This window comes from Eubalaena glacialis, chromosome 19, assembly GCF_028564815.1.
Source record: "Eubalaena glacialis isolate mEubGla1 chromosome 19, mEubGla1.1.hap2.+ XY, whole genome shotgun sequence".
Classification (NCBI taxonomy): Eukaryota; Metazoa; Chordata; class Mammalia; order Artiodactyla; family Balaenidae; genus Eubalaena; species Eubalaena glacialis.
This window is the reverse complement of record NC_083734.1, coordinates 52,944,160-52,968,525: the sequence shown is the minus strand read 5'-3', so window position 1 is coordinate 52,968,525 and position 24,366 is coordinate 52,944,160. Positions and strand designations below refer to the sequence as shown.

At 56.3% G+C, this 24,366-nt stretch overlaps 2 protein-coding genes across 9 annotated transcripts in view; both read left to right on the top strand.

The window, feature by feature from the left end:
* CCDC40 (coiled-coil domain containing 40) overlaps window positions 1-4,703 on the top strand; it is a 43,954-nt gene extending 39,251 nt beyond the window's left edge. For all 5 annotated transcript variants that reach the window (XM_061176299.1, XM_061176297.1, XM_061176298.1 and 2 more), the window contains 3 exons: window positions 949-1,137; window positions 2,654-2,812; window positions 3,881-4,703. In XM_061176299.1, the coding sequence (XP_061032282.1) occupies window positions 949-1,137; window positions 2,654-2,812; window positions 3,881-4,126 (594 nt within the window). In that variant the 3' untranslated portion in view covers window positions 4,127-4,703. The remainder of the gene's footprint in view (window positions 1-948; window positions 1,138-2,653; window positions 2,813-3,880) is intronic.
* Window positions 4,704-5,384: 681 nt separating this feature from the next.
* On the top strand, window positions 5,385-23,384 carry GAA (alpha glucosidase). 4 transcript variants are annotated; one of them, XM_061174886.1, is made up of 20 exons: window positions 5,385-5,478; window positions 8,158-8,847; window positions 9,847-9,992; window positions 11,669-11,834; window positions 11,918-12,014; window positions 12,516-12,635; window positions 12,716-12,834; window positions 12,921-13,052; window positions 14,006-14,116; window positions 14,648-14,761; window positions 14,859-14,943; window positions 15,409-15,526; window positions 15,886-16,019; window positions 19,121-19,272; window positions 19,437-19,585; window positions 20,595-20,736; window positions 21,144-21,287; window positions 21,704-21,868; window positions 22,176-22,328; window positions 22,738-23,384. In XM_061174886.1, the coding sequence occupies exons 2-20, from the start codon at window positions 8,332-8,334 to the stop codon at window positions 22,795-22,797; spliced, it is 2,823 nt and encodes a 940-aa protein (XP_061030869.1). In that variant the 5' UTR covers window positions 5,385-5,478; window positions 8,158-8,331; the 3' UTR covers window positions 22,798-23,384. The 4 variants fall into 4 exon arrangements, with proteins under 4 accessions (XP_061030869.1, XP_061030866.1, XP_061030867.1 ...); XM_061174883.1 differs by having other exon boundaries at window positions 15,337-15,526; XM_061174884.1 differs by lacking the exon at window positions 5,385-5,478 and adding an exon at window positions 5,501-5,532 and having other exon boundaries at window positions 15,337-15,526.
* The last annotated feature ends 982 nt before the right edge of the window (window positions 23,385-24,366 follow it).

Here is a 24,366-nt window from a genome sequence, read left to right as displayed (position 1 = left end):
TACTGCTTGCCTTTACACATTTTTTTTCAATTGTTTGCACATACTTAGATCTTGAATCCACCTGGAATTTGTTTGGGGGTATGTTGTGAATAGGGGTCCATCTCTATTTTCTCTCTGCTGGGGAGTGAGTTATGCCAGCAGCACGTATCAGATGATCTGTGCTTCTCTCACTGATTTGAACGGCCACGTTGATCACATGGATGGAGATGAGGATGCCATCCTTGTCCTGCATCTCTGCTCTGCTGTGACAGTTATTCTGACGGGCTCGCGCCAGCGCAGAGCATTTGGTTACTGTCACTCTCGCTCTGTTTTAAACCTCGTGGGCTAGGCCTCCCACCACCACTCCTAACTTAACTTGGGGATTCCTGCCTGTCTATCCTTTTGTTATTTTGAATCAACTTTATTGAGGAATAACTTACATGCAGTAACATGAACTTATTTTAAATGTCCAGTGCACACGTATGCAGCCATCACCCATGGAGACGTAGAGCACGTCCACCCCTGCAGAAAGCTCCCTGGCGCCCCTCGCAGCCCGGCTCCCACCACGACCCAGCCCCCAGCCCCAGGCCCCATAGGCCCTTCACACCACCATCTCACAAAACCACTGTGCGTTTTTCCTAATGAGGAAATTAACCTTGGTGCAATACAGTTAACCAAACTACAAATTCTAACCAGAGTTCACCGTTTTTTTTTTTGGCTAATGTCCTTCTTCCGCTCCAGGACCCAACCCCGGGCCACATCTTGTCCTCATGTCGCCCCACCTGCCCCGGTCTCTGACGGTTTCTCAGTGTTGCCCTGTTTGCCTGGTGTTCTTTACATGGACCTTAAATCACTCTGACCGGTTGACTAAGCCCCCAGGTTCCTTTCTCCCCTGGGGACATCACCCCTGTGGGTTCCCTGATGGTTCAGTTGGATGTGGTGGGAGGTCCCTCTGCCCTGTGCACCCAGGTCAAGCACGGCCAACTGCTGAAGCAGCAGGAGAAGGTGATCCGGCACATGGAGCTGGCTGTCGCCCGCAGAGAGACCATCTGCACCCGGGCCGAGGGGGAGTGCAAGGTGGACAAGCATCTGCTCACCCGCACAGACTTCCACCGCAAGCAGACCGAGCTGAGACGGAAGATCAGGGACATTCACAAGGTAGGCGAGCCGAGCGACTGGGAAGGGGCCATGCTGCGGGCCACCTGTCCACAGGCGCTCAGCCTGTGTCACCAGCCCCGCTGGCAGGCGTGCAGACATCACTGGCCAGGGCCGAATTTCTGACGTACTTTCCCCAGCTTGGGCTGCGATTTCACTCTGTCCTTCCTGCCTGCTTCTCGGCGGGTCCCTCCCTGCCCCACCTGCCTCACCGCCTCTTCTTCTTCCCCTCATTCCCAGAGCTACGGTCACAGCTGCTGTGTCAGGGCTGTTTTAGGAGACAAAGAAGTGACAGTGGGGGCTGGGGGGATGGAAGGAGCTCGGGTGCAGTATCAGACAAGCTGCTTTCTTCTGTGCTGGGGACAAAAGCCTGAGCCTCACACCCCACGTGCTGGTTCTGGGTCAAGATACAGTGGGTGCCAGATCAGTGGGTGCTTCCCGAGGGCCCCTAACGTCCTGCTCTGATAGGGGCTTTCTTTGGGAGTTTGTCTTGGGTTTAACAGAAGATCTATATAGGGAGGGTGCAGCTTAGGACTGGAGGCAGCCCTATTTCTGCCCCTTTCTGCCTAACAGAAATGGCATCAGGGAAGTATGGAGTGCTGGTGAAGGGCACGAGTCCCTGTGTCACTGACCCCAAGTGGGTGCTGGGGATGGGCCAGTGGGAACGTGGAGGGCACCCACTCGAGCCCATGTCCCCGTCCACCAGGCCACATCGACTGAGCATGTGGTGTGTGCCCTGCCCTGAGAAGGGACCAGCTGCATGGCCCCAGTGCCCCCTCCTTTTGTGATCACCAGGCTGGGCTCTGGGCTCAGACTTCCCTCAGCCCCTGCTGACCAGCTGTGTGGCCTCAGTGCGTGTAGAAACCTTCCATGCCTGAATTTCCTCGTCTGCCAGTGGAGATGGGAGCAGTGACCCCTCCCTGAGAGGCAAGGGTTACATGAGACAGAAAGCGGCCTCGGAGCCCCTCCGTGGGTCCCAGCCCTGCTCTTCCACTCATGGCTCAGGCACGTTGTCCGACCTCTCTGTACCTCTGTTTACTGACCTGTGAAATGGGTCCTCACCTCGTGGCATCACCCGGAGGACTGAATGGAGAATGTTGGAATAGCCCCTGTAGGGGGAGCCCTGTATGAGGGAAGGTAGCCGAAAATGACAGACTTGATCCAACTGCTCGTTTGGATGTTACTGGAGGCGCAGAGGGGCCTTTTCCGGGCCTGGTTTGTGCATTTCTCTGCCGCGTTGGCCACTCCTGGCGTCCATCCCTCTCGACCCCTCGTGGCTCCCCAGGGGCCTCCTCTGCCCAGCTTGGTGACGGACTCCTCTCCGCCCCACCCCACAGAGGGTCCGGCCAGGGCTCCCTTGCTGGCCTCCCCACCCCCAGTACTCTCCTGCACCCCCTCTTTGGGAATCCTCCTGGATCATGTGCATAGAGGGTCCTGGGGGTCCTCCCAGCCTGACTCTGCTCTGTCGGCTGAATAACCGGTGGGCAGGGTCCCATGATGCTCCTGTCTAACCCCCCAGGCCACCGAGGAGTGCACCCAAACCATCCTAGAACTGGAAGAAACTCAAAAATCCGTGAGCGACTCCCTCCTGGAGAAACAGGAGCAGCTGTCAAGGATGCAGGCCAAGGCCGACGAGCTCGAAGCTGACCTGTACCAGCTGGCAGCCCTCAAGCGACAGGTAGGCAAGTCCCCAGGGCCACCGGGGCCACCAGGGCCACAGGAACCCAGCAGCAAGGCCCGTTCTGGCCCAGCTAAGCCCAGGCTGATCACAGCACTGCCTACTGCTGTCTTCCACCTCACGTTTCCCATGAAGCCTCCATGGGCCGGCACTGTCCTGGGTGCCAGGGCAACAGACTAGAATAGAAAAGGTGACAATCCCTGCCCTCCTTCTGAGGGCAGGAGGGCAGGTGATAAACAAAACTAATACGAAAAAAGATACCATATATCTGATGGTGATATAGATACTCCGGAGAAACAGGGAGCAGAGAAGGAGCATCAGGTGGATGGGGGCTGCACTTGTAAGTAGGGTGGTCTGAGACGGCCACACAGGGGAAGCAACGTTGGAGTCAAGACTTGCAGGGAGCAAGGGAGTGAGCACCCCCAGGTAGGGGGGCAGCCAGGTACAGCAGGAGCTGGAGACTGCCCAAGGGCCCCTGGGCTTGCACAGCTTGGGGGTGCACCACCATGACCATGGGCTTCTCCCTCAGGGAGGGGGTTGGGGGAGGGGAGGAGTAACTTGGGGTTATCGGGATCGCTTGGCTCTGACGTTGAGTATGGAATGGGAGGGCCAAGAGTGGACACGGGAACCTGTTTGAGGCCATCATGGTACTTAAGGAGGATGGGGATGCACGGAACAGGGGTAGCCTGGGGCTAGTGCGAAGCCGTCAGATTCTGTGTATAATTTCAAAGTCGCCCCAGTGGGATTTCCTGCCGGATTGGATGTGGTGGTGTGAGCAGAAGAGAGGGGTCAAGCAGGGCTGCAGGGTTTGGGGCCTGACCAGCTGAGATGGGAGTGGTGGGCGCCGGGCCTGGCACCTGGCAGGTTGGACGGCGGGTGAGGGAGGGTCCAGGCTTCACCCCATGCATGTCAGCCTCTTTGCCTGGATCTGGAGACTCAGCACCCTCAGCTGTTCGTTCCTGCAAAGTTCTCCTCTGGCATGTCCTTGAGTTGGAGTTCATGCCAGCCCAGTGGGTGTCCTCTTTTTAATGTGCATAGCCTGACACGGGGTCTCTTGTCCCACCCAAGAACCTTTCCACGCTCGTGGCCCTGCAGTCACGCCTCAAGCACCTGCAGGCCGTGAAGGACGGGCGGTACAGCTTCCTGCTCCGCAATAAGCAATCACTGCTGGCAGAGCTCAAGCGGCTGGACGACCGCCTGGCCAGCATCAGCACCATCCTCCACCACGTGAAGGACGAGTACCCCCAGTTCCAGGAGGCCCTGCTCGAGGTCAGCCGGTCCATCAGCAACAGGCTGGAGTCATCTGGGCCCTAGAGAGCGCCCACCCCAAGGAGGAGATCAGTTTTGTGTATCATCAGGGACTTCAAATCTTTCTACCCTCAGAGACACCAGTTAAGAGAAACAGACAGGCCAGCATTGTAGGAATTTTTTTTTTTTAGCCACCCAGCAGTTTAAACCAAGTCAAATGCCAGCGTTTCCAGCTGCATTTCGGTGAGTCTTCCGCTTGCAAAGGCAGTGTCAGTGAACGCGAACCCGTATTCCCACATTGGGCTTACTCCTCCAAGTAAAACTGGAAACCCAGGTCTCTGCTCCTGCCCCCACTCCCAGCTTGGGTTAAATCCAGATTCCCAGGTTACAGGAGCAAGTCCAGGGGGATGTGAACCCCTGGCTGCGTCTGGAAGCCTAATGCCTGAGATAAGACCACACAGGTGCATGAACACAGACCTCCTTGTCTGCCCACTTGTCCCGCCCCCTCCTCCAGCCAGGGCTCCTCCCCCCACACTCTGATTCCTGAGCCCCTGCTACCTATGCCTTCTCTGCAGTTTAAAGGGAAAATGTTCTACGAAGTAATTTTAAACTTTCAGCAGAAAAATAAAACTTTTTTTCTGAATATGAGAGAAAATTGTATTTATTCTAAAACATTTCAGAAATGCAAAACCCACAAAGAAGCGAGGAAGCCCTCAATCCTGCTCTGACACCGCTGCGCCGGGCTTTCTGTGCCTGGTTCCACCTGACAAGGTCACAGGGTCCGGCTTTTGTATGTCGTTTTGGAAAGCTTTCTCCTTTTTTTTTTCTTTTTAATTAATTTTTATTGAAGTATAATTGCCTTACGATGTTGTGTTAGTTTCTTGCTGTACAAGCTTGCCCCTCTTTTTTTTTTTTAAGCTTGCCTTAACATGAGACTTTGTGTACGAAAAGTTCCTTGTCATTGAACATTTTCACGACAGTCGATTTTATGGGTTATGACAATGTTTTCCTTTTCGGAACTTAAGTTGCTTCCAAATTTTCGCTGTTTTGTCGTTTGGGTGCTAGATTCGCAGAGCCGTGCTTCGGCGGGCGGCCGGTATGGCTCCAGGATGCTGAGGGTTCGCTCATGCGGGGGCGTAGCGCCCTCTGCGACCCCAAAAGGCGAGGCCCCGCCTCTCCCCCGAGAGCTCTCCCCTGCAAGGTGCGCGCCCCCTGAGCCCCTCCCACGTTCCAGGGGCGCCGAGGCCCAAGGAGGGCGAGGTCGCCCCCAAGCGCCCCGCCACCAGAGGGCGCACGCCCGGAGGCGAGCACTCACTAAGGGCGCCTGCGCAGGGAGCTGTCACGTGACCCGCCGCCGCTGCTCTGGTGAGCGCTGGATCCTGAAGTTGCTGCTACTGGCCAGGCGCGCGTGCGCGGAGGTGAGCGGACCTGACTGCTGGACCCGGGCTGCGGTGGTCCCAGCGAGCGGCGGGGTAGGGGAGGTCCGCGGCAACCCCACAGAGTGGAGGCTTGGCGGGTGCGGGCAGTCGTGACGCCCGAAAGGGGAGGGGTCGATCGATAGAGGGATTGGTCAGTGCTTTCCTACTGGACAAGTTGAGCACACCGTGCCAGGGCCGCGCGCGGCAGGAGGCAGCAGAAACGACAGTGACCCCAGTAACATCTGGGACCCCGGAAACTCCACGGTTCCCACTCACCGCCCCCGAGCTGGGCGAGGAAGGCTGCGCTTACCCCCGTTCACGGGGAGGAAGCTGAGGCACAGGAGGTTGAGAACCCTTTACTTTTCCTCTGCCGGTGGTGGAGCTGGGCTTTGAACCCAGCTTGTCTACACCACCACCGTGGCCTGGGGAAGCAGCAGTTCTGAGACACTTACCTGAAGGCGGGGTGACCGGCCCTCTGGGTCAGCAGTGCCATTTGATCTACTGACCTTCAGTTCTTCCCCGTTTTCTCTCTAAATTGTCAAGCTCTGTGAGTGTGGCTCTTCCCCATTTTAGGATCTCTTCCCCTTTCTAGGCTCTCTTCCCTGTCTGTAAAATGGAAGCAGGGAAGGGCATGGGGTGCTGCCCTGGCCGTGCTTCTGGCCACCTCTGCAGCTTCTGAAGTCTGGGTGGTAAGGGCCGAGGTCATTGCCCAAGAGCTCCCAAGTGAGGACCCCTGGACTCCACTCTGAGTTCCTTAGTTTCTGAGTCATCATGATCACAAATGTGTCTGGCTGGGACACTATGTGGTATAAAAAAAGAGATATTAGTCTTTGTCTCCAGTTCCTGGCACACAGCTCCTAAAAACCCTGGAATCTTGGGGGTGGTAGGAGTGTCTTTTATATGCTAATGAGATGACTGGGGGCTTGTAGATAGCTTCAAAATGGGGGCTAGTCCCCAGAAGGACCAAGGCAGGATTCGAGGGTGGGAACTTTCTCCTGGCCTTCCTCCGGGCAGGAGCCTCGTGATTAAGAGAGGGGGCTGGTGATTAAGTTAATCACCAGCCATCAGTGATTTCATCATTCCTGCCTACATAATGAAGCCCTAAACTAGTTGGGGTTTGGAGAGCTTCCAAGCTTGTGAACACACTTCGGTGCTCAAAGGGTGGCCAGCCCAGAGAGGGCATAGAAGCTCAGCACCCCTTCCTTGCCCTCTGGTTGTTCCTGAGTTGTATCCTTTATAATAAATGGGTAACAGTAAGTGAGTTCTGTGAGTTGTTCTAGCCAGTTATTGAACCTGAGGAGGTGAGGGGTGTTGTGTGAACCCCGGAATTTATAGCGGCTCGGTCAGAAGAGCCGGTGACAACCTGGGACTTGCGGTTAGTGTCTGAAGTGGGGGAAGTCTTCTGGGACTGAGCCCGCAACCTGTGGGGTCTGCGCTAACTCTGGGAGTTGGTGTCAGAATTGAATTGAATTGCTGGACACCCGGCTGGTGTCCAGAGAATGGGAGAATTGGTTGGTGAGAAAAAGCTCCACACTTTTGGTGTCATAAGCGTTGTGAATGAAAACAGTTCACTCTTGCATCTAACGTACTGGTGGCCCATGGTGGCCAGAATGTTCCAGGTGACCGGTCTGTGTCTGTGACAGGCTTGGACCCTCTCAGTGACCTGGGCGCACTCCTGCCTGGCGTGTGACTTTTCCCCAACACCTGCATGTTTCTGGAGGCCATGAGAATGCAGCTCACAGACCTCCCACCACAGGGAGCTTCACTGACAGAGGCTCAGCCGCTGTGTTCTGAAATCATCACTGCATTTCCTGCGAGGGGCTGCCTCCCAGCCCTTAATGCTAGGGCAGGCCGCTTCTGGGAGACCTGGACCCCTCTAACGGCCAACTTTGGCTCAAGGAACCCTAGCCCTGTGGCCTTGCCCAAGCTTCACTAACCTACATGGCAGTCTGGGGCTCTTGGATCCACCACCCTCCCATGGGGTCAGACCTGCACGGGTGTGTTGGTGCTCTCAATCCTCTCTGGCAACCTCCCCAGTTTCTCTCAGACAGATAAAAAGGACCCCCCTAATAAAATCCTTGCATGTTTAGTCCCATATCAGTGTCTGCTGTGCCTCGGAGGAGCTGGACCAACGATGTTCCCTATAAAATATTTAGAACATACAGATAATCGAGACGCGGGTAAGAACAGTCTTAGTACCAAAGTAACCAGAGTGAGGCTCCAGCGCAGCTGCTGTGCCAGAGACCCAGAACCAGACCCCACACGAGCCTGACTGCCGGGGCGGGGAGGGGCTCCGCCTGCCCAGTCCTGGGGGCCAGGCTTTTCTTCTGTGCTTGGCCGTCCCTGAGTGTTGCCCTGGGCTGCAGTGCCCAAAACCCCTCACAGGCTGTATCCACGTCCTGGTCAGCCCAAGAGGGACAGAGGGAGGGCACACTTCCACCCCACTGGCCAAGACTCACCTCGGCCACAGTCTTCATACAGGAGCGGGACTTATCTACTGTGGGAACTTGTTTGTTCCACTTGATCTATCACGTGGGTCTTTGTGTGTTATTAAGTTATTTTTACAGACATTCTAGATGCGTTTATTTGTAACATATTAGAAGACTTCACAATGCACAGGATTCTGCAACTCCCTGCTTGGGACTTTTCTCTCCTTTTCCATTTTCCTCCCTCCCCCAGGTCTGCCCTGCTTCCTCACCAGACCTCACTTCCAGCCTGTGCGCTGCTGGGCTGGCCACAAGTTCATGTCTGGAAGCTGCTTTGAGAGTCTCCTGAGGCCCCGGCCACTCCCTGCTGCCGTCCCTTTGAGCCTGGTTCTTCTGTCTGCAGGCCTCCTGGGCCCGCTGCCCACACATGCCACCCTGTTCCTGCCCCCTGCTGGGGGTCTGCGCCCTAGTCTCCTTGGCCATCCTGGGGCACATCCTGCTTCATGACTTCGACGTGGTACCCCGAGAGCTGCGCAGCTTCTCCCAAGAGGAGATTTACCCAGCTCGCCAGCCCGGAGCCAGCGGCCAAGGGCCCCAGCCCGTCCCAGGGCGCCACGGCAGCCCCAGGGCAGCACCCACACAGTGCGACCTGCCCCCCGACAGCCGCTTCGACTGCGCCCCAGACAAGGCCATCACCCAGGAGCAGTGTGAGGCCCGGGGCTGCTGCTACATGCCTGCAAGGTGGCCTTCGGGCACCCAGATGGGGCAGCCCTGGTGCTTCTTCCCTCCCAGCTATCCCAGTTACAGGCTGGAGAACCTGACTACCACCAAGACGGGCTACACGGCCACCCTGATCCGTGCCACCCCGACCTTCTTCCCCAAGGACATCATGACCTTGCGGCTGGACGTGCTGCTGGAGACTGAGAGCCGGCTCCACTTCACGGTGGGCGGGCGGGGGCTGGGCAGGGGCAGAGAGTGTGCGGACAGTGGGCAAAGACGGACTCTACAGGGTGTTTGTTTATGCACAGACGTTAATTGTGCCCTCACCTGGAGTCTGGGTGTGAGCAGACACAGTGCCTACACTCAGGGAACAGTGGGCCGCTAAGACAGTGACTAGGAGGTTCTACAAGATGTTCTAGAGGGCAGGGCTCAGGGCGAGGTGGTGGGAGGTTAGGTGCCCCCCAGGAAGTGACATCCCAGCTGGGACCTAAAGTAGGAGTCAGGAAGGGGAAAGGTGGAGAGGGAGGAAGGGGGGCTGTTCCAGGCAGTGGGCAGTGGGATCCCAGCCACTGAGGGCAGGGCCTCTTGTCCGGTTTATTCCCTGCTGCTTCCCAGCCCCTGGAACAGTGCCTGGCACATAGCAGGTGCTCAGTAAAAACTTGTCAACTGAATGAATGTGCAGACACAAAGGTGAGAGAGCCTGAAGCACGTAATTGAGTACAGCCCAGTTATTTTAACAAAGTAGCTGATGACAGCCGTGGATTACTGAGTGATGACTATGTACCAGACAAGGGCTGGGTGTTCTAGTTATGTTTTCTCGTTCACCCTGTGACTAGATATGCCAGGTAGAAAAATGTTGCCAGATTCAGCAAATAAAGATACAAATATGAATTTCAGATAACCCAGGAATTAGTCTCTTTTTTTTAGTGTAAGCATGTCCCGTGCAATATCTGAGACATATTTATACTAAAAAAATTGCTTATCTGAAATCCAGATTTCCTGTGTCTTACCTGGCACACCCCACAGGAGGTGCTCTCCTGGCTCTATAGACGAGGAAACTGAGGCTCAGGGATGTGGACCAATCTGTCCACACGCCCACGCTGTGTGCGGCCACCCTGAGACTTGAACTGACGCCTCGCTTCTCTGGAGGGTGAAGGATGGAGTGGACAGGTGTGCAGGGGCAGCCGGCCACCAAGGGCCTCATGACACCACTCTCTTCTAGATCAAAGATCCCACCAACCAGCGCTATGAGGTGCCCTTGGAGACCCCACGTGTCCGCAGCCAGGCGCCGTCCACGCTCTACAGCGTGGAGTTCTCAGAGGAGCCCTTTGGGGTGATCATGCGGCGGAAGCTGGATGGACGGGTGCTGTGAGTGCCCAGTTTCTGTGCCCACTATCTGCTGGGAGGTTTAGGGAGCTGGAGGGCATCGTCCCTGACCCTATTGTGGTCCACCCTCCTGCTCTGGCCTCCTGGCTGTTCCTTGCCCCGCAGTGCCCTGGTGCTCACTGTTCCCTCCACCCCGCGCCCTCAAAGGCCCCTCCTCAGAGGGGATATTTGGCAACAGCTGGAGACATTTTTGGTTGTCACCACTGGGCGTTGGGGTGCAGGGATACTGCTAAACACCCTACAATGCACAGGCCGGCCCGGAACACGGAGCGATCGGCCCAAATGTCAGTAGTGCCTCGGCTGAGAAACCCTGGTCCAGTCTAAAGCGGCAACCCCACTCCAGGCAGCACCCCCAAGCCTGCTTTATTCTTGTTTATTTATCACATACTACACATCAGTATATCAGGCACTGCAGTGATTAACTTGTCCAGTCCTCATAACAACTGGGACGTAGGTGCTGTTATTATCCCCACTTTACAGATGGGGAGACAGAGACACAGAGAGGCCAGGTGCTTGCTGGCAGGTGACGAAGCCCAGCCCAAGCGTCTGTGCTGTCGGCCACTCTGCTCCATGTCCCTCCAGGGTTTGCGTGCCCCCACGGGACCTTACCTTTGCTTGGACCATGGCTGCCATCTGCCTGAGGCAGGAGCCTTTCCTGTTCCCTCCTGAACCACCAGCTCCTAGAGCAGTTCTGACCCACAGCAGAGCTCAGGGATATTTGTGGAGAGGATGATGGTGTTGCTTGGTCTCGCCCTCACCTCCCCCCAGCCCACGCCCCAGGTATTGGATGCACCGAAGCATCTTTTAGACTCAAACGCTATGGCTGTGAGTCCAAGTGTCCGGTGTCGCTCGGGCCCAGAAGCGCCCCCCCATACCCCCAGCCACGGGGTCAGCAGTTTTGCCACGGCTGCCCGCTGGCCCTGACACTGGGCTGTGCAAGCACCTTTCCCAGGACGCATCGCATGCACTTTGCCCACATAGTCCTACACGAATATGTGCTGGCTGACAAGGCCCTGCTCTGCACCGAACTCTGCTACACGCTCAGAAGGAGGGAACTTGGACTTGCCCAAATCTTCAGAGCACTTGCCTTCTGAAGTGCATTTCTTTCTTTTGTGGCCTGTTCATTTTTTGGCCGGGTATTGTGGACCTGCTCCCAGGACTGACATAGCAGAGGGAGGTAGAAATGGGCTGTGCAGATGCAGGGTGTGGGCTGGCTCTGCAGCTGGGGGGGCCTCTCTGAGAAGCTGACCTTCAAGCGGAGTTTGGAGAGAAGTTTTTTAAGCATTTTATCAGATCTTGGTCTTGAACACGCACAGACACCCACAGGCAGGTGAGCAAAGTCTTACACAGGGGCTGGTGGGGTTCAGCAGGAACTTGTCCCACGAAATTAGCCGTGATGCATCTTCCATGCAGAGAGGGACCCTGTACGTGGTTTTTGCCTTGCTCTTGACCCCGTGGAACCTTGGGGCACCCTAACTGCCCCTGGCTGGGCAGCTCCACGATGTCTGGGAGCAGTTTGGCCCTCCTGGGAGGTGCTCAGGGCCACGACTCCCAGGACTGGAAGGGTTTTGGGCAGCCCTTGCCCAGCACCTGCTTGTGGTCAGGGCTCATGGGGCCATTGGCTTCTGGTGCGAGGCCACCTGGTCTCTTCCTGTCAGGCTGAACACCACAGTGGCCCCCCTGTTCTTCGCCGACCAGTTTCTGCAGCTGTCCACCTCCCTGCCGTCCCAGCACATCACGGGCCTTGCCGAACACCTCGGGCCCCTGATGCTCAGCACCAACTGGACCAAGATCACTCTCTGGAACCGGGACGTTGCGCCTGCGGTAAAGGGGTGGCCAGGGCGGGGCGTGCGATCGGAGGGGCTTCATGGGCCAGGACGTAAAGCAGGTTGTCTGCCGTGTCCCAGCCCGACGTGAACCTATATGGATCTCACCCTTTCTACCTGGTCCTGGAGGATGGCGGTTTAGCTCACGGGGTCTTCCTGCTGAACAGCAATGCCATGGGTAAGCAAGGGGGTACTGGGGCCCTCCACGTCCCCCAGCCAGTTCTGCTTCTGAGCTCCCGGCCAGGGTTTCCCTGGTGAAGCCACACCCCCTCCTTCGTAGAGGGGGCTGGGCCTCTCTGCACCTATCTGACAGGCTGGAGGTAGAGGAGGGGGCAGGGGGTCGGGTCTCGTACACTATTCCGAGAAATGACCAGTGGGCTGTGGCCTCTGCCAGCTCTGTCCTTCAGTGCCTCTAAGGTGGGCTCTGGGACCTCTGACCTGGGCGGGGTGGGGCTGAGGCCAAAAAAGGGGCCCCAGGCCCACCCAGCTGCTCAGCATCTTCCGGTCCTGCTCCAAGGATCTCAGCAAGCTGGGCTCAGGTGACTGTCCCAGGGCCCCCAAGCTCCCTGTGGGAGGACCCCGCCTCTCCAGCGGTGGTTTGGCCCATTGGTGCAGTGCCGAAGGACCTGGGCAAGGGGGATGAGTATTTGTCCCTGAGCCCCAGGGCTGCTTCCCCCAGATGTGGTCCTGCAGCCCAGCCCAGCCCTCAGCTGGAGGTCGACAGGCGGGATCCTGGATGTGTACATCTTCCTGGGCCCGGAGCCCAAGAGCGTGGTGCGGCAGTACCTGGACATCGTGGGTAGGCCTCTCCCTGACCCTGGCCCCCGGCCCCTCCCTCCCCAGCCCCTCCTGCCCCCTCACGGTCGCCTTGGCTCCCAGGCTACCCGTTCATGCCACCGTACTGGGGCCTGGGCTTCCACCTGTGCCGCTGGGGCTACTCCTCCACCGCCATCACCCGCCAGGTTGTGGAGAACATGACCAGGGCACACTTCCCTCTGGTGAGTGCCGGGGAGGGGCCTGGGGCCCCCAGGGTGGGGCGGGGGCAACGAGCCTGCGCCCCGACCGCCCTGTGCTGTGGCTGCAGGACGTCCAGTGGAATGACCTGGACTACATGGACGCCAGGCGGGACTTCACTTTCAACAAGGACGGCTTTGGGGACTTCCCGGCCATGGTGCAGGATCTCCACCAAAGTGGCCGGCGGTACATCATGATTGTTGTGAGTGCCCCCTCCCCTCTTGTGCCACAGGGAGCAGGCTCTTTTGGAAGGAGAGGGGCCCAGTGTCTGTTGGCTCCAACTTTCAGTGGCATCGTCCTCATGCTTGCCATGGTCACTGAGAATGTTTCTGAGGGTCTTTGATATCGAGGGAATATCAGATTTATAGACTTGGCTCCTGCTATCCAGTGATGTCCCTGGAGACATCTGTCTGTGGCTCAGGATCCTTACGGCTGTAGGTTACTTGAACAGCTTAAAGCAAGGGGCGGGGTGGGGGGACGCGTTGCTCAGCTGACACCACTCAGCTCTGAAAGGGCCGGGTGGAGCTGTGTGCCAGGGCAGCCGGAACCCCAGAAGCTCCATGAAACCCCTGGCCCTGCCTCCCTGCAGTCAGCTCTGTCTTGTGGGAAGGAGGGCAGGATCTGAGTGGCTCAGCAGAAAGACACACTTCCCTGGGCCAGTCCCCGCAGCCAGAGGGGTTTAATTCAGGGTCTGGTACAGCTGGGGGGCCAGAGGAGGGGAGGGGGAGCCAAGACAACCAAATGGTCGCCACCACGGATACCCCTCAGGAGAGGAAATCCGTTTGGAATTGGGCTGATGGTCATTTCCATTCTTGCAGCCCCTCTGAAGGCAGCAGCATCCAGGTCCACTCAGAGCAGGGAGGGCAGACACAGACCTTTTCTTTTTTTATTCTAAATGAAATAAACGCTCCCTGTAGAATGTTTGTGAAACTCTGGGCCCTTAAAGCAAAAGGAGCGCCCGCATCCAGGTGCGCCCTTTTTGGCAATGGGGGCGGGGTCACGTGCATGTCCACTCACACGCAGCGTGTTGGCTCATACGGGGCGCATCCACCTGTGCCTCGTTAACGTTTATCGAGAGCATTTTCCCGTTTTCCCAGCGATGGGTGCCAAGTCTTCGGGCATTTCCCTCTCATTCTGACTGGTTTCTCTCCCCAGGATCCTGCCATCAGCAGCTCCAGCCCTGCCGGGACCTACCGACCCTACGACGAGGGTCTGAGGCGGGGCGTCTTCATCACCAATGAGACTGGGCAGCCGCTGATTGGGCAGGTACAGCAGGGCCTGGGGGGCGAGGGGGAGAAAGCAGGGGTCCCTGGGCAGTAGGACTGCAGCGGGGGGCGGTGACAGCTGGGGGTGACAGTGGCCCCTGACAAGGAAGACCACCCTGAATCCTTGTGTCAGGGGCCCTTGTTTGCGGGCAGCTCAGAAACAAGCTCCAAAGATGCTTGGGGAGGCCTTGGGGTCCTCCACATCCTCTGGGCCCCCAGGGGCTTCCTGATGGTTCCCAGGCCTTCCCGGTGGGCGGGGCGCCCAGTAGACTCCTGACCTCCTGGTCCAGGGCAGGCCCAGAACCAGGAGGAAGGGGGTCCAGCCTGAGGGGAGGCTGGGAAGGCTCCCAGCAGTGCAGATTCTGGGGCCTCTGCGCCCTTGTGTGAAAGTGGGGCCTCCCCATGCTCCTCCCCTTGCAGTCCACCCATCCCTGGGTAGATGAGTGAGGCTACGGCTCTGCCTGCAGCCAGGACACACAGGGCCTCCGTGCAGGCTCCAGGGGCCCTGTCTCCCCTCTGGCCTTTCGTCCAGGTGTGGCCCGGACTCACCGCCTTCCCTGACTTCACCAACCCCGAGGCCCTTGACTGGTGGCAGGACATGGTGGCCGAGTTCCACGCCCAGGTGCCCTTTGACGGCATGTGGATCGTGAGTGTGGCCCCACCCTTGGGCATCCGGTGGCCTCAGGGACCGGCCCCGCTCCCTGCACCAGGCAGGGCACCCACCCCCAGGGCCTCTCTTGCAGGACATGAACGAGCCATCCAATTTTGTGAGGGGCTCAGTGGATGGCTGCCCCAACAGCAACCTGGAGAACCCGCCCTACGTGCCAGGTGAGCTGCCTCCACCTGCCCGCCCCCCAGCACTAGTCGGCTGGGGATTTAACGGCTCAAATCAGGGATTTCCTTCTCTGGTTTGGGAGACTCAAAGCTCTGGTTTCTGAGAAGCTGATGGGCAGCAGCCAGCCCGGGAAAGGCAAGGGGTGCCCTGGGAGTAAGGTTCGTGTGGGGAGACCCCAGCCACGTGATGCTGACTGGGCATGTGCAGCTGAGGCGAGACCCTTCAGAGGGGGTGTTTCAGGCTTAGGCAGTCGGACAGGGAAAAACTGAAAATGGTTAGGAGCAGGCAGACGTGAAGTCTGGGTGTGCAGACCACAACCTGCGGCATCGCCTCGTCCTGTCCTTGGAGAAGTGGAGACTGTACAGGGACGCACCCCATGTCCCCAGGGGGCTCTCAAGATGTGGGGGGCGCCAGCCTGCCGGGAGGAGGCTCCAAGGAAACAGCCCGCTCTCCTCCAGGGGTGGTTGGCGGGACCCTCCGGGCAGCCACCATCTGCGCCTCCGGCCACCAGTTCCTGTCCACGCACTACGACCTGCACAACCTGTACGGCCTGACCGAAGCCTTCGCCTCCCACAGGTGAGGGGCCCGGGTGCAGGAAGGAGGAGGCCCTGGCCGTCCCCACATCCCACCCCCACCCCCCACCCCAGCTCCATGCCTGGTGCCTCAGAGGAAGGGCATGGTGACGAGACAGGGAGGCCAGGGCTGACCAGGGCCTCTGGCTCCCTTGAGTTTGTCCTCCCCGTGACACGTGCATCTTCGAGGGTAAGTCAGATGGCAGGGCTGACTGCCCGGCAGACAGTGGCGGTGACCTCAGCAAGGCAACTCCTTGCTCCCAGCTTATCCTTCCTGCTGCACCGCCAGGCGCTCTTGTGGGCAGTGATGGGGCTCCTGGTGACTCTGCTCAACACAGCTCTCTGTCCCCCTGCTCCACCCAGGGCTCTGGTAAAGGCTCGGGGAACGCGCCCCTTTGTGATCTCTCGCTCAACCTTTGCCGGCCACGGCCAATACGCCGGCCACTGGACCGGGGACGTGTGGAGCAGCTGGGAGCAGCTTTCCTACTCCGTGCCAGGTGAGCACACCTGTCAGGAGGGGTGCAAGGAGGGGAGGGTGGGCTGCTCTCCGGGGGGTTTTGCCCAGAGCTGGGTCTCAGAGAGATGCTGACGCGATGGCATGGGGCCCGTCGCCAACTCATGTGCCATTGGGCTCACCTGTGGTGCCCCTCTTCCATGTGTCCCCATCTCAGATTCATGTTAACATCAGAATGTCCCTTCTGGTGACCACATTCTGAGCTGCATGAAATAGCATCTGAGCTCAGTCCAAAGGGTGCCTCCACCCCTCTCGTCTCAGTGCCTGGCTCCACCCTGCAAAGAAAATTTTGATTTTTGTTCCAAGAGCTCTGATGCCGCAGACAGACCGTAGGCCCAGGGATGGCTCAGGAGCCCTGGGGAAGGGCATAGAGGTGACCCCAGAGGTCACAGCTGAAAAGAGCCTCCACCAAACCCCCGGCCTGGAAGTGCTTTCATAGTCGCAGGCGTGCTTCCATGTGCGATGCATCTAGAGCCTCGGGCCACAGGGATGTCCTGCTGAGCTGAGCTCTTGGGTGAGAAATCCATTCCTCCTTCACAAAGCGGCTGCTGGCTCTGCCCACAGGTGCCAACCGGCTCTGCTTTTCACCCTGGGGCCAGCATGGTGGGTCGAGCCTGAGCACCTGCAGGCCAGTCTCTGAAGCCACCCCAGAGCCGGATTCCTGGGCTTTGTGTCCACCTGTCTGGTTCTTGGGTGTCAGTTCAGGTGTGAGCTGTTGTTACCAAGCTAAAATAAGGCTGTGCAGCTCCCAGGACCTGCTGTGACCCAGACCAGCACTGCTCACAGCCCCAGGCTGCGCCCCATCCTGCCCACTGGCTTCCAGGCTGGGTCCTGGCTCCCGAGGAGACGAGGAGAGGGTGGCCCAGCAGCCTCTAGTCCTGCCGAGCGGTGGTGGGGTCGGCACGGGGCCCAGATGCTCTGGAAGCTGTCTGACCCTTCAGCAACTCAGGGGACTCACTGACCCTCTGCTGTAACGAAGTACCACACCCCAGGTGATTTAAAACAACAAACTTATTCTCAGACTAGAAGTCTGATCACGGTGTCGGCAGGGCCTTGCCCTCCCTGAGACTCTAGACAGAATCCCTCCTTGCTTCTTCCAGCTCTTGGTGGTTGCCAGCAGTCCTTGGCCCTCCTTGGTTTGAGGCTGTGTCACTCTAACTTCTGCCCCTGTCATCTCTCGGTCTTCTTCCTGTGTCCTTGTCTTCACATGGTGTTTTCCCTCGTCTTTTCTTTTTTAATATAGTTCCCTGGGCTATACAGTAGGACCTTATTGTTTATCTATTTTATATATAGTGGTATGTATCTGCTAATCCCAAACTCCTGATTTATCCCTCCCCCACCCCCTTTCCCCTTTGGTAACGATAAATTTGTTTTCCATGTCTGTGAGTCTGTTTCTGGTTCGTAAATAAGTTCATTTGTATCATATTTTAGATTCCACATATGGCAGCTAATAGCTACAGTAGAAAACAATAGCTAGCAAATTTCATGCATGGGTCAGAATTCTGTATTTTTATATTCCCATCTTAGTTTAAAATACTAAGCCTCAATGACCTGTAACATGTGAGAAAGAGTTGGTTACACTTGGGTCACTGATGAGAAAACAAGATCTCTGAAAATGTTCTATGGGCTTTGTTTTAAAGTCTGTTTTGTCTGATATGAGTATTGCTACCCCCACTTTCTTGTCATTTCCATTTGCATGAAATATCTTTTTCCATCGTCTCACTTTTAAGCTATGTGTGTCCTTTGCCCTGAAGTGGGTCTCCTGTAGGCAGCACCTTGTAGGCTCTTGTTTTATTATCCAGTCTGCCACTCTGTGTCTTTTGACTGGAGCATTTAGTCCATTGACATTTAAGGTAAATATTGATATGTGTTTATTGCCATTTTAAACCTTGTTTTCCATTTGATTTTGTATTCTTTGTTCCTTTTTGTTTTTCCTTTTATGGTTTGATGGTTTTCTTTTGTATTTTCTTTGTGTTCTTTTGGTTTTTGTGAATCAATTTTATGTTTTTGATTTGTGGTAACCCTGTTTTTCAAGTATGTTAACCCATTACTATATCTACTTGCTTGAGACTGGTAGTCATACAGGCTCAAACACATTCTGAAAAAAAAATCTATATTTTATTACTCCCCTCCCCCACATATGATTTTGATGTCCTCTTTTACATCTTCATGTTTATCCCTTTGCTGTTCATTGTAGTTATCATTGCTTTCACAAAAATATTTTTGATTTTTTTTTTTTAAATCTTTGTACTGGCTTAGGTGATTTACTTTCCAATTGTGATTTTCTTTTTCTTATAGATTCTTGCTTCTTTTCTATTTAGAGAAGACCTTTCAGTATTTCTTTTAGGATAGGTTTAGCATTGCTGTATTCTGTTAGTTTTTGCTTGTCTGAGAAATTCTTTATCTTTCCTTCTATTCTAAATGATAACCTTGCTGGGTAGAGTATCTTAGGTTGTAGGTTTTTCCCTTTCAGGACTTTGAATATATCTTGCCACTCCCTTCTGGCCTGCAACCTTTCTGTAGAGAAAGCAGCTGATAGCCTTATGGGGTTCCCTTGTAATTAACTCTGTTTTTCTCTTGCTGCCTTTAGAATCCTCTTTAACTTTTGCCATTTTAATTATGTCTTGGTGTAGGTCTGTTTGGGTTCATCTTGTTTGGGACCCTCTGTGCTTCCTGTACCTGGTTCCCTCTTCTGATAAGGTCACCAGTCATGGTGGATTAGGGTCCACCCTAACGTCCTCTTCTCAACCTGATTACATCTTCAATGACTCTATTTCCAAATATGGCAACCAGGGGTTAGGACTAGAACTTACCTTTGGAGGGGGATACAATTCAGCCCTAACGGGTCTAGTTTGCCCTGCCCACCCTGGGAGTTAGGGAGCAGATGCGGCTTGTCATTCTGCTGACCACAAGTGCAAGGTGCAGTGGCCATTGGTGTACTGACCATCAGGTAGGGGCTGGGTGGGAGGGGCTTTGGGAGGGATCCTTGCCTCCAGCCAGTTCAACAGACATGTCTGTCAGGCTCCTTGGCCCTAGACTGCTCCTGCTGTAGCAGCTGGAGGCCCATCTGACTCTGCCCTCCAGAAATCCTGCTCTTCAATCTGCTGGGGGTGCCCCTGGTGGGGGCCGACATCTGTGGCTTCCTGGGCAACACTTCGGAGGAGCTGTGTGTGCGCTGGACCCAGCTGGGGGCCTTCTACCCCTTCATGCGGAACCACAATGGCCTGAACAGCCTGGTAGGGCGGGGGCGGCAGGGGAGGCCGTGCCCTGGGGAATGCCACTTTCTGTGCCAATGAGCCCAGCACTGGCTGGCCCAAAGTGCTGGGTCTCCTGGGGTGGGGGGGACCTCAGAGTCCGTGGTCCCAGATCCCAGGTGCTTCCTCCACTCCCTCCACTGCAGCCGCAGGAGCCGTACAGGTTCAGCGAGACGGCACAGCAAGCCATGAGGAAGGCCTTTGCCCTGCGCTACATGCTGCTGCCGTATCTCTACACGCTGTTCCATGGGGCCCATGTCAGAGGCGAGACCGTGGCCCGGCCCCTCTTCTTGGAGTGAGTGCCTGGGTTGGGACTGATGGCCTCCGGCCCACTGACCCCAGGGCAGCTACCCTGCTGCAGGGGGTGTTCTGGGCACTGAGAGAGGAAGGAGGTTGCAGCAAAATCTGGGCACTCCCCACTGAGGTGCCCCCTGCACCCCCAGTTCCCACCCATTAGATTCCAGCTCAGGGCAGGGAGCACTGGATAACAGAAAAACCCAGGATGAACACTGAGTACAGACCAGGCCTCCCAGATGGTAAAATGAGTTATAAGACTTATCATGATTGAATCCATCTGGGGCTTAAGGGAACAAGACCACTAAAGAAATCCAATAGATATCCCCCAAGTAGGACTTAGTATATCTAAGAAGTTACCGTACCATAAAATGGCACCTCGAATCAGAGGATTAAAGGATTCTCCAGTAGTAAGGTAATTAGTTAGCTATTTGCAAAAATCAACTTATTTTCCACGCATCCATACAAACCTAAGTTCCAAATGGATTAAATAGTTAAATGTCAAAAATTAAGCTGTAGAAAAAGCTGCAGGAAAACAGAAGTGAATGTTTCTCTATGACCTGTCAGGAGAGGGCTTTCTAAGCATCAAAAGCAAAAGGCAAAGGGAAGGAGGTTTCATTTAGGAAAAAAAAGTAACACTTCTGTGAACATAAGCAGAAAAATATTGAAACTGCTCTGAACATAGATTGTCAAGGCAAACGAATGGGAGAAAACATTATCAATAAAATGACACTGTCCCTAATGTACAGAAACTCAGACCACGGGTAAGAGCCAGACAGACATGTGGGCAAGAACACAACTTGCAAACAGGAAATGTGAACAGGTCGTGCCCGAGTAGTCGGGCAGGGAGAGGTTATTCTTGGCTCCTACCTTGACTTAAGCTGGCCAGAACCGGCCCTGCCACATGTAACCCAGGTCCTCTGGCTCCTGTCCACGCCTCCCCATGGGTCCCTTGAGCCCACTGACCTCAGAGGTCACCAGGCCCCCCTGCCTGTCCCTCCTGTTTGAAGGTTCCCCGAGGACCCCCGCACCTGGACCGTGGACCGCCAGCTCCTGTGGGGGGAGGCTTTGCTCATCACCCCGGTGCTCAAGGCCGGGAAGGTTGAGGTCACTGGCTACTTCCCCCGCAGCACGTGGTACGACCTGCAGACGGTGAGTCCTGGGGCCCTGAAACCTGGGAGGACGGGGGAGATGGAGCGGGTCTTCCCTCCAGCACCATCCGTGTGGACCAGAGAGTGAAAGAGGAGTCCTGGCTACATGAGGGCCCTCACCTGGGTGCTCCATCAGCATCATCCTGTGCGATCCTTACAGGACCCATTTTCCAGATGGAGAAACCGAGGCTGAGTGGGTGACTTGCCACCGAGCTGAGCTGGGACCCCAGTTCTGCTCCCAAACTCCTGCCCCTTCTTGCGTCCTCTGACCTGCCCGACCCGAGCCCTGGCTCAGGCCTTGCACGTTCTGTCCCCACCATGTGGCCAGATCTTTGCTCTCAGCTCCCGACAATAGCACAGGAGCTTGGCAATGCCCAGGACCCCTTGTGACATGACATCCCCCTCCAGGTGCCAGTGGCGGCCTTTGGCAGCCTCCCACCTCCTGCACCCCTCACGTCTGCCATCCACAGCGAAGGGCAGTGGGTGACACTGTCCGCCCCACTGGACACCATCAACGTCCACCTCCGGGCCGGGCACATCATCCCCATGCAGGTACTTGGGCCGGGCCCCTGATCCTATTTGTCCAGCCCTGGGGTTGCTGGGACCCCACATGCCTCTGTTCAGTTGGGGGTCTGCCCCCAGGCAGAGATGATACTTCTGAGGGTTGAGGATGAACTGGGCTGGGGAAGGACAGGATACATCCTTGCACTCACTTGCTCCCGGGCCTGGTGAAGGAGAGGCCTGCTTCATTGGCCTTTCTCAGAAAACAGTCTGTCAGTCAGTCTGCAAACCTCTGTGGGCCTCACGTCCTCTGAGGTGTCCACGGGCCTCCAGGCCGCTCGGCCGTAGGCTGTCCTGCGGATCCTGGTTTCTTCTAGCACGGCACTGTCCCAGCCTAGTGCTCCTCACGCCTGGGTCTGGAGGCCTCCACCAGGTTTGGGACAGTGACGTGGGCCACCCCCTCCCAGGGCCCTGGCCTCACGACCACAGAGTCCCGCAAGAAGCCCATGGCCCTGGCCGTGGCCCTGACTGCGAGCGGGGAGGCCCGAGGGGAGCTGTTCTGGGACGATGGGGAGAGCCTGGGAGTGCTGGACCGTGGGGCCTACACGCAGGTCATCTTCCTGGCCAGGAACGTGAGTCCTGGGATCCGCCCAGGCTGGGGGCTGTCTTGGGGTGACTATCCTGACTTGGTGAGGGGGGCTGGCCTGGGGTCCTGGGATGGCCACCTGTGCCTGGGTCAAGCAGACTGAAGGGGAGAAGAGCCCGTAGGCCAACTGCCTTGGCTGGAGTCCCCTGCACTGCGCCAGTGTCCTAGGGTTTGCACGGGGTGTGCTGCTGACCTGCCCTCCCCATCTGCTGTCCAGAGGCCCTGCCCTGGTGGGGCTTCCTGCCCCAGGCCATCTGCTCACACCTCTGGTCCTGTCTCTCTGCTTCGGCCAGAGCACCATCGTGAACCAGCTGGTGCACGTGAGCAGTGAGGGGGCTGGCCTGCTGCTGAGGAAGGTGACCGTCCTGGGGGTGGCCACAGCCCCCCAGCAGGTCCTCTGCAATGGCGTTCCTGTATCCAACTTCACCTACAGCCCTGACACGGAGGCAAGAGAGCCTACATTTGAGGCCAGAAGGCCTGTCCCTGAGGGTGGGCGAGGGGGCGGGAGGTGCCCGCTGGGCTGGCATCATGGGATTCCCTGTCCAGAAGGGAGAGGACACTCAGGCCTTACAAGGGGCGGAGAGGAACTGATCCTCGCGGGGAGGAGTGGGAAGGTTCAGTCCCCTCCCACTTCACATCTTTTCTCTGCCTGCGTCCACACTGTCAGCCCCTGGTTAAAGGGCAGCTCGTTTCCAAAGCAAAGTAAGGCGGCCACTGCCAAGAGTGCTCGGAGGGAACAGAGCGAGACGCTCCCAGGGCTAGGACACACCCCATGTCCACCGTCCACCCATGTCCACAGACTGCTGTCTGCCCCACCTCTGCTGCCAAGCAAATTTTCCTATTTCTTGTCCCCAGACCCTGGACATCCCTATCTTGCTGACGATGGGAGAGCAGTTCCTCATCAGTTGGTCTTAATCCAGGGCCCAGTGGTGTGCTGCTCCTTTACAGACCTCCCGGCAGCCCAGCACCTGCACCCTCGGTCGGCGGTGTGTGGGCCTTGGGTCAGAGCGCTTACCCCGAATCGCGTGTCAGTCACTGACATCCCTGAACACCCGGATCTGCTTGTGAGTCTGCCTCCCAGGCGCTGGGCCAGCAGCTCTTCTGAGTCTTCTGTCCAGATCCCAGTCGGGTCAGTGCCCTGAGGGGTGCCCTGTGTTTGGAATGTTTACTGGAAGGTTTGCTTCGCTGTAGCCTGTCACTGTGATGCGTGCACTGTCAAGTCACCACTGCCTGCCTGTGACGCAGAGGTGGTGCTTGGGATGGGGTGGTACCTGCACCCCAAGGTCCCGCCTCGGGCAGCTCTGCTGCTGCTCTGACCTGATGAAAGCACAGAGCTGGGGGCCGCTGCAGACTGCTTTCTGGGCAGCTGCCCCCGACAACAGGTGGAGGCTGTCCACCAGTCTGACAAGTGGGCCCAGACACTCGGCAGAATTCACAGGACTTGGGGAACCCTTAATCTCAAGTGCAATTATTTTTAATAAAAAAGGGGCATTTGCAATCAAGCTTCTGCCGGTCTTTCTGGGATTCAGGGTAAGGAGGATGTGTCTAAAGGCCCTGACACAGAAGCAGGACTCCATCCTCGATGGGCCCCTGGACGTTCCCGGGCCGGGTGTGCATGTGTGCTGTACTGTGCACGCTCAAAGCAGCACCCTCACGTCCCCACCTCACACCCTAGTATCACCCATCTCTAAGGTGACTGGAAAGCATCCAGCCAGGCCTGGTGTCAGTCACGTGGTGGGAGATGCACCCTCCCCCCGACCCTGCCCAAGGGCTGTGTAGACTAAGCTGCTACCCCCAACACCTCCGTTCCCAGGCAACAGCTGGTCTGCTTTTGGTCACTATAGACTAGTTTACATTTTCTGGAATTTTATATAAATGGAATCATATAGCATGTATTTCTTTTGGTCTAATTAATTACTCAGTCTAATTACTTTGAGATTTATCCATGTTGTGTGCTTTTTCATTGCCAAATAGTTTTCCATTGGATGGAGGTGCCACATTTATCAAATTTTCATGGATGTTAGGATTGTTTTCAGTTTTTGACTATTGTGAATAAAGATGTGGTAATCATGGACCAGTCTGTGAACAGACATGTTTTCATTTCTCTTGAGCAAACACCAAGTGTGATATGGTCAGGTCATATGGAGGGTGTGTGTGTGATGGAACTGTTTTCCAAAGTGGGTGACCCACTCTGCACTCCTACCAGCCTTGCTGTCGCTTGGTGTGGTCTGTATGCTCACTTTCAGCTGTTTCAGTGACAGTGGATCTCGCGGTTCTGATTTGCAACTGAAGATGGCGAGCATCTTTCATGGACTTATTGTCACCCATAAATCTTCTCTGGTGAAGTGTCTGTTCAGGTATCTTGCCCATTTTTTACTTGGATTTGTTGACCTTGAGTTACAAAGTACATTGTTTTTCCATTGCTACCATAACAAATTACCGCAATCTCTGTGGCTTAAAATAACACAGATTTATTCTATCACA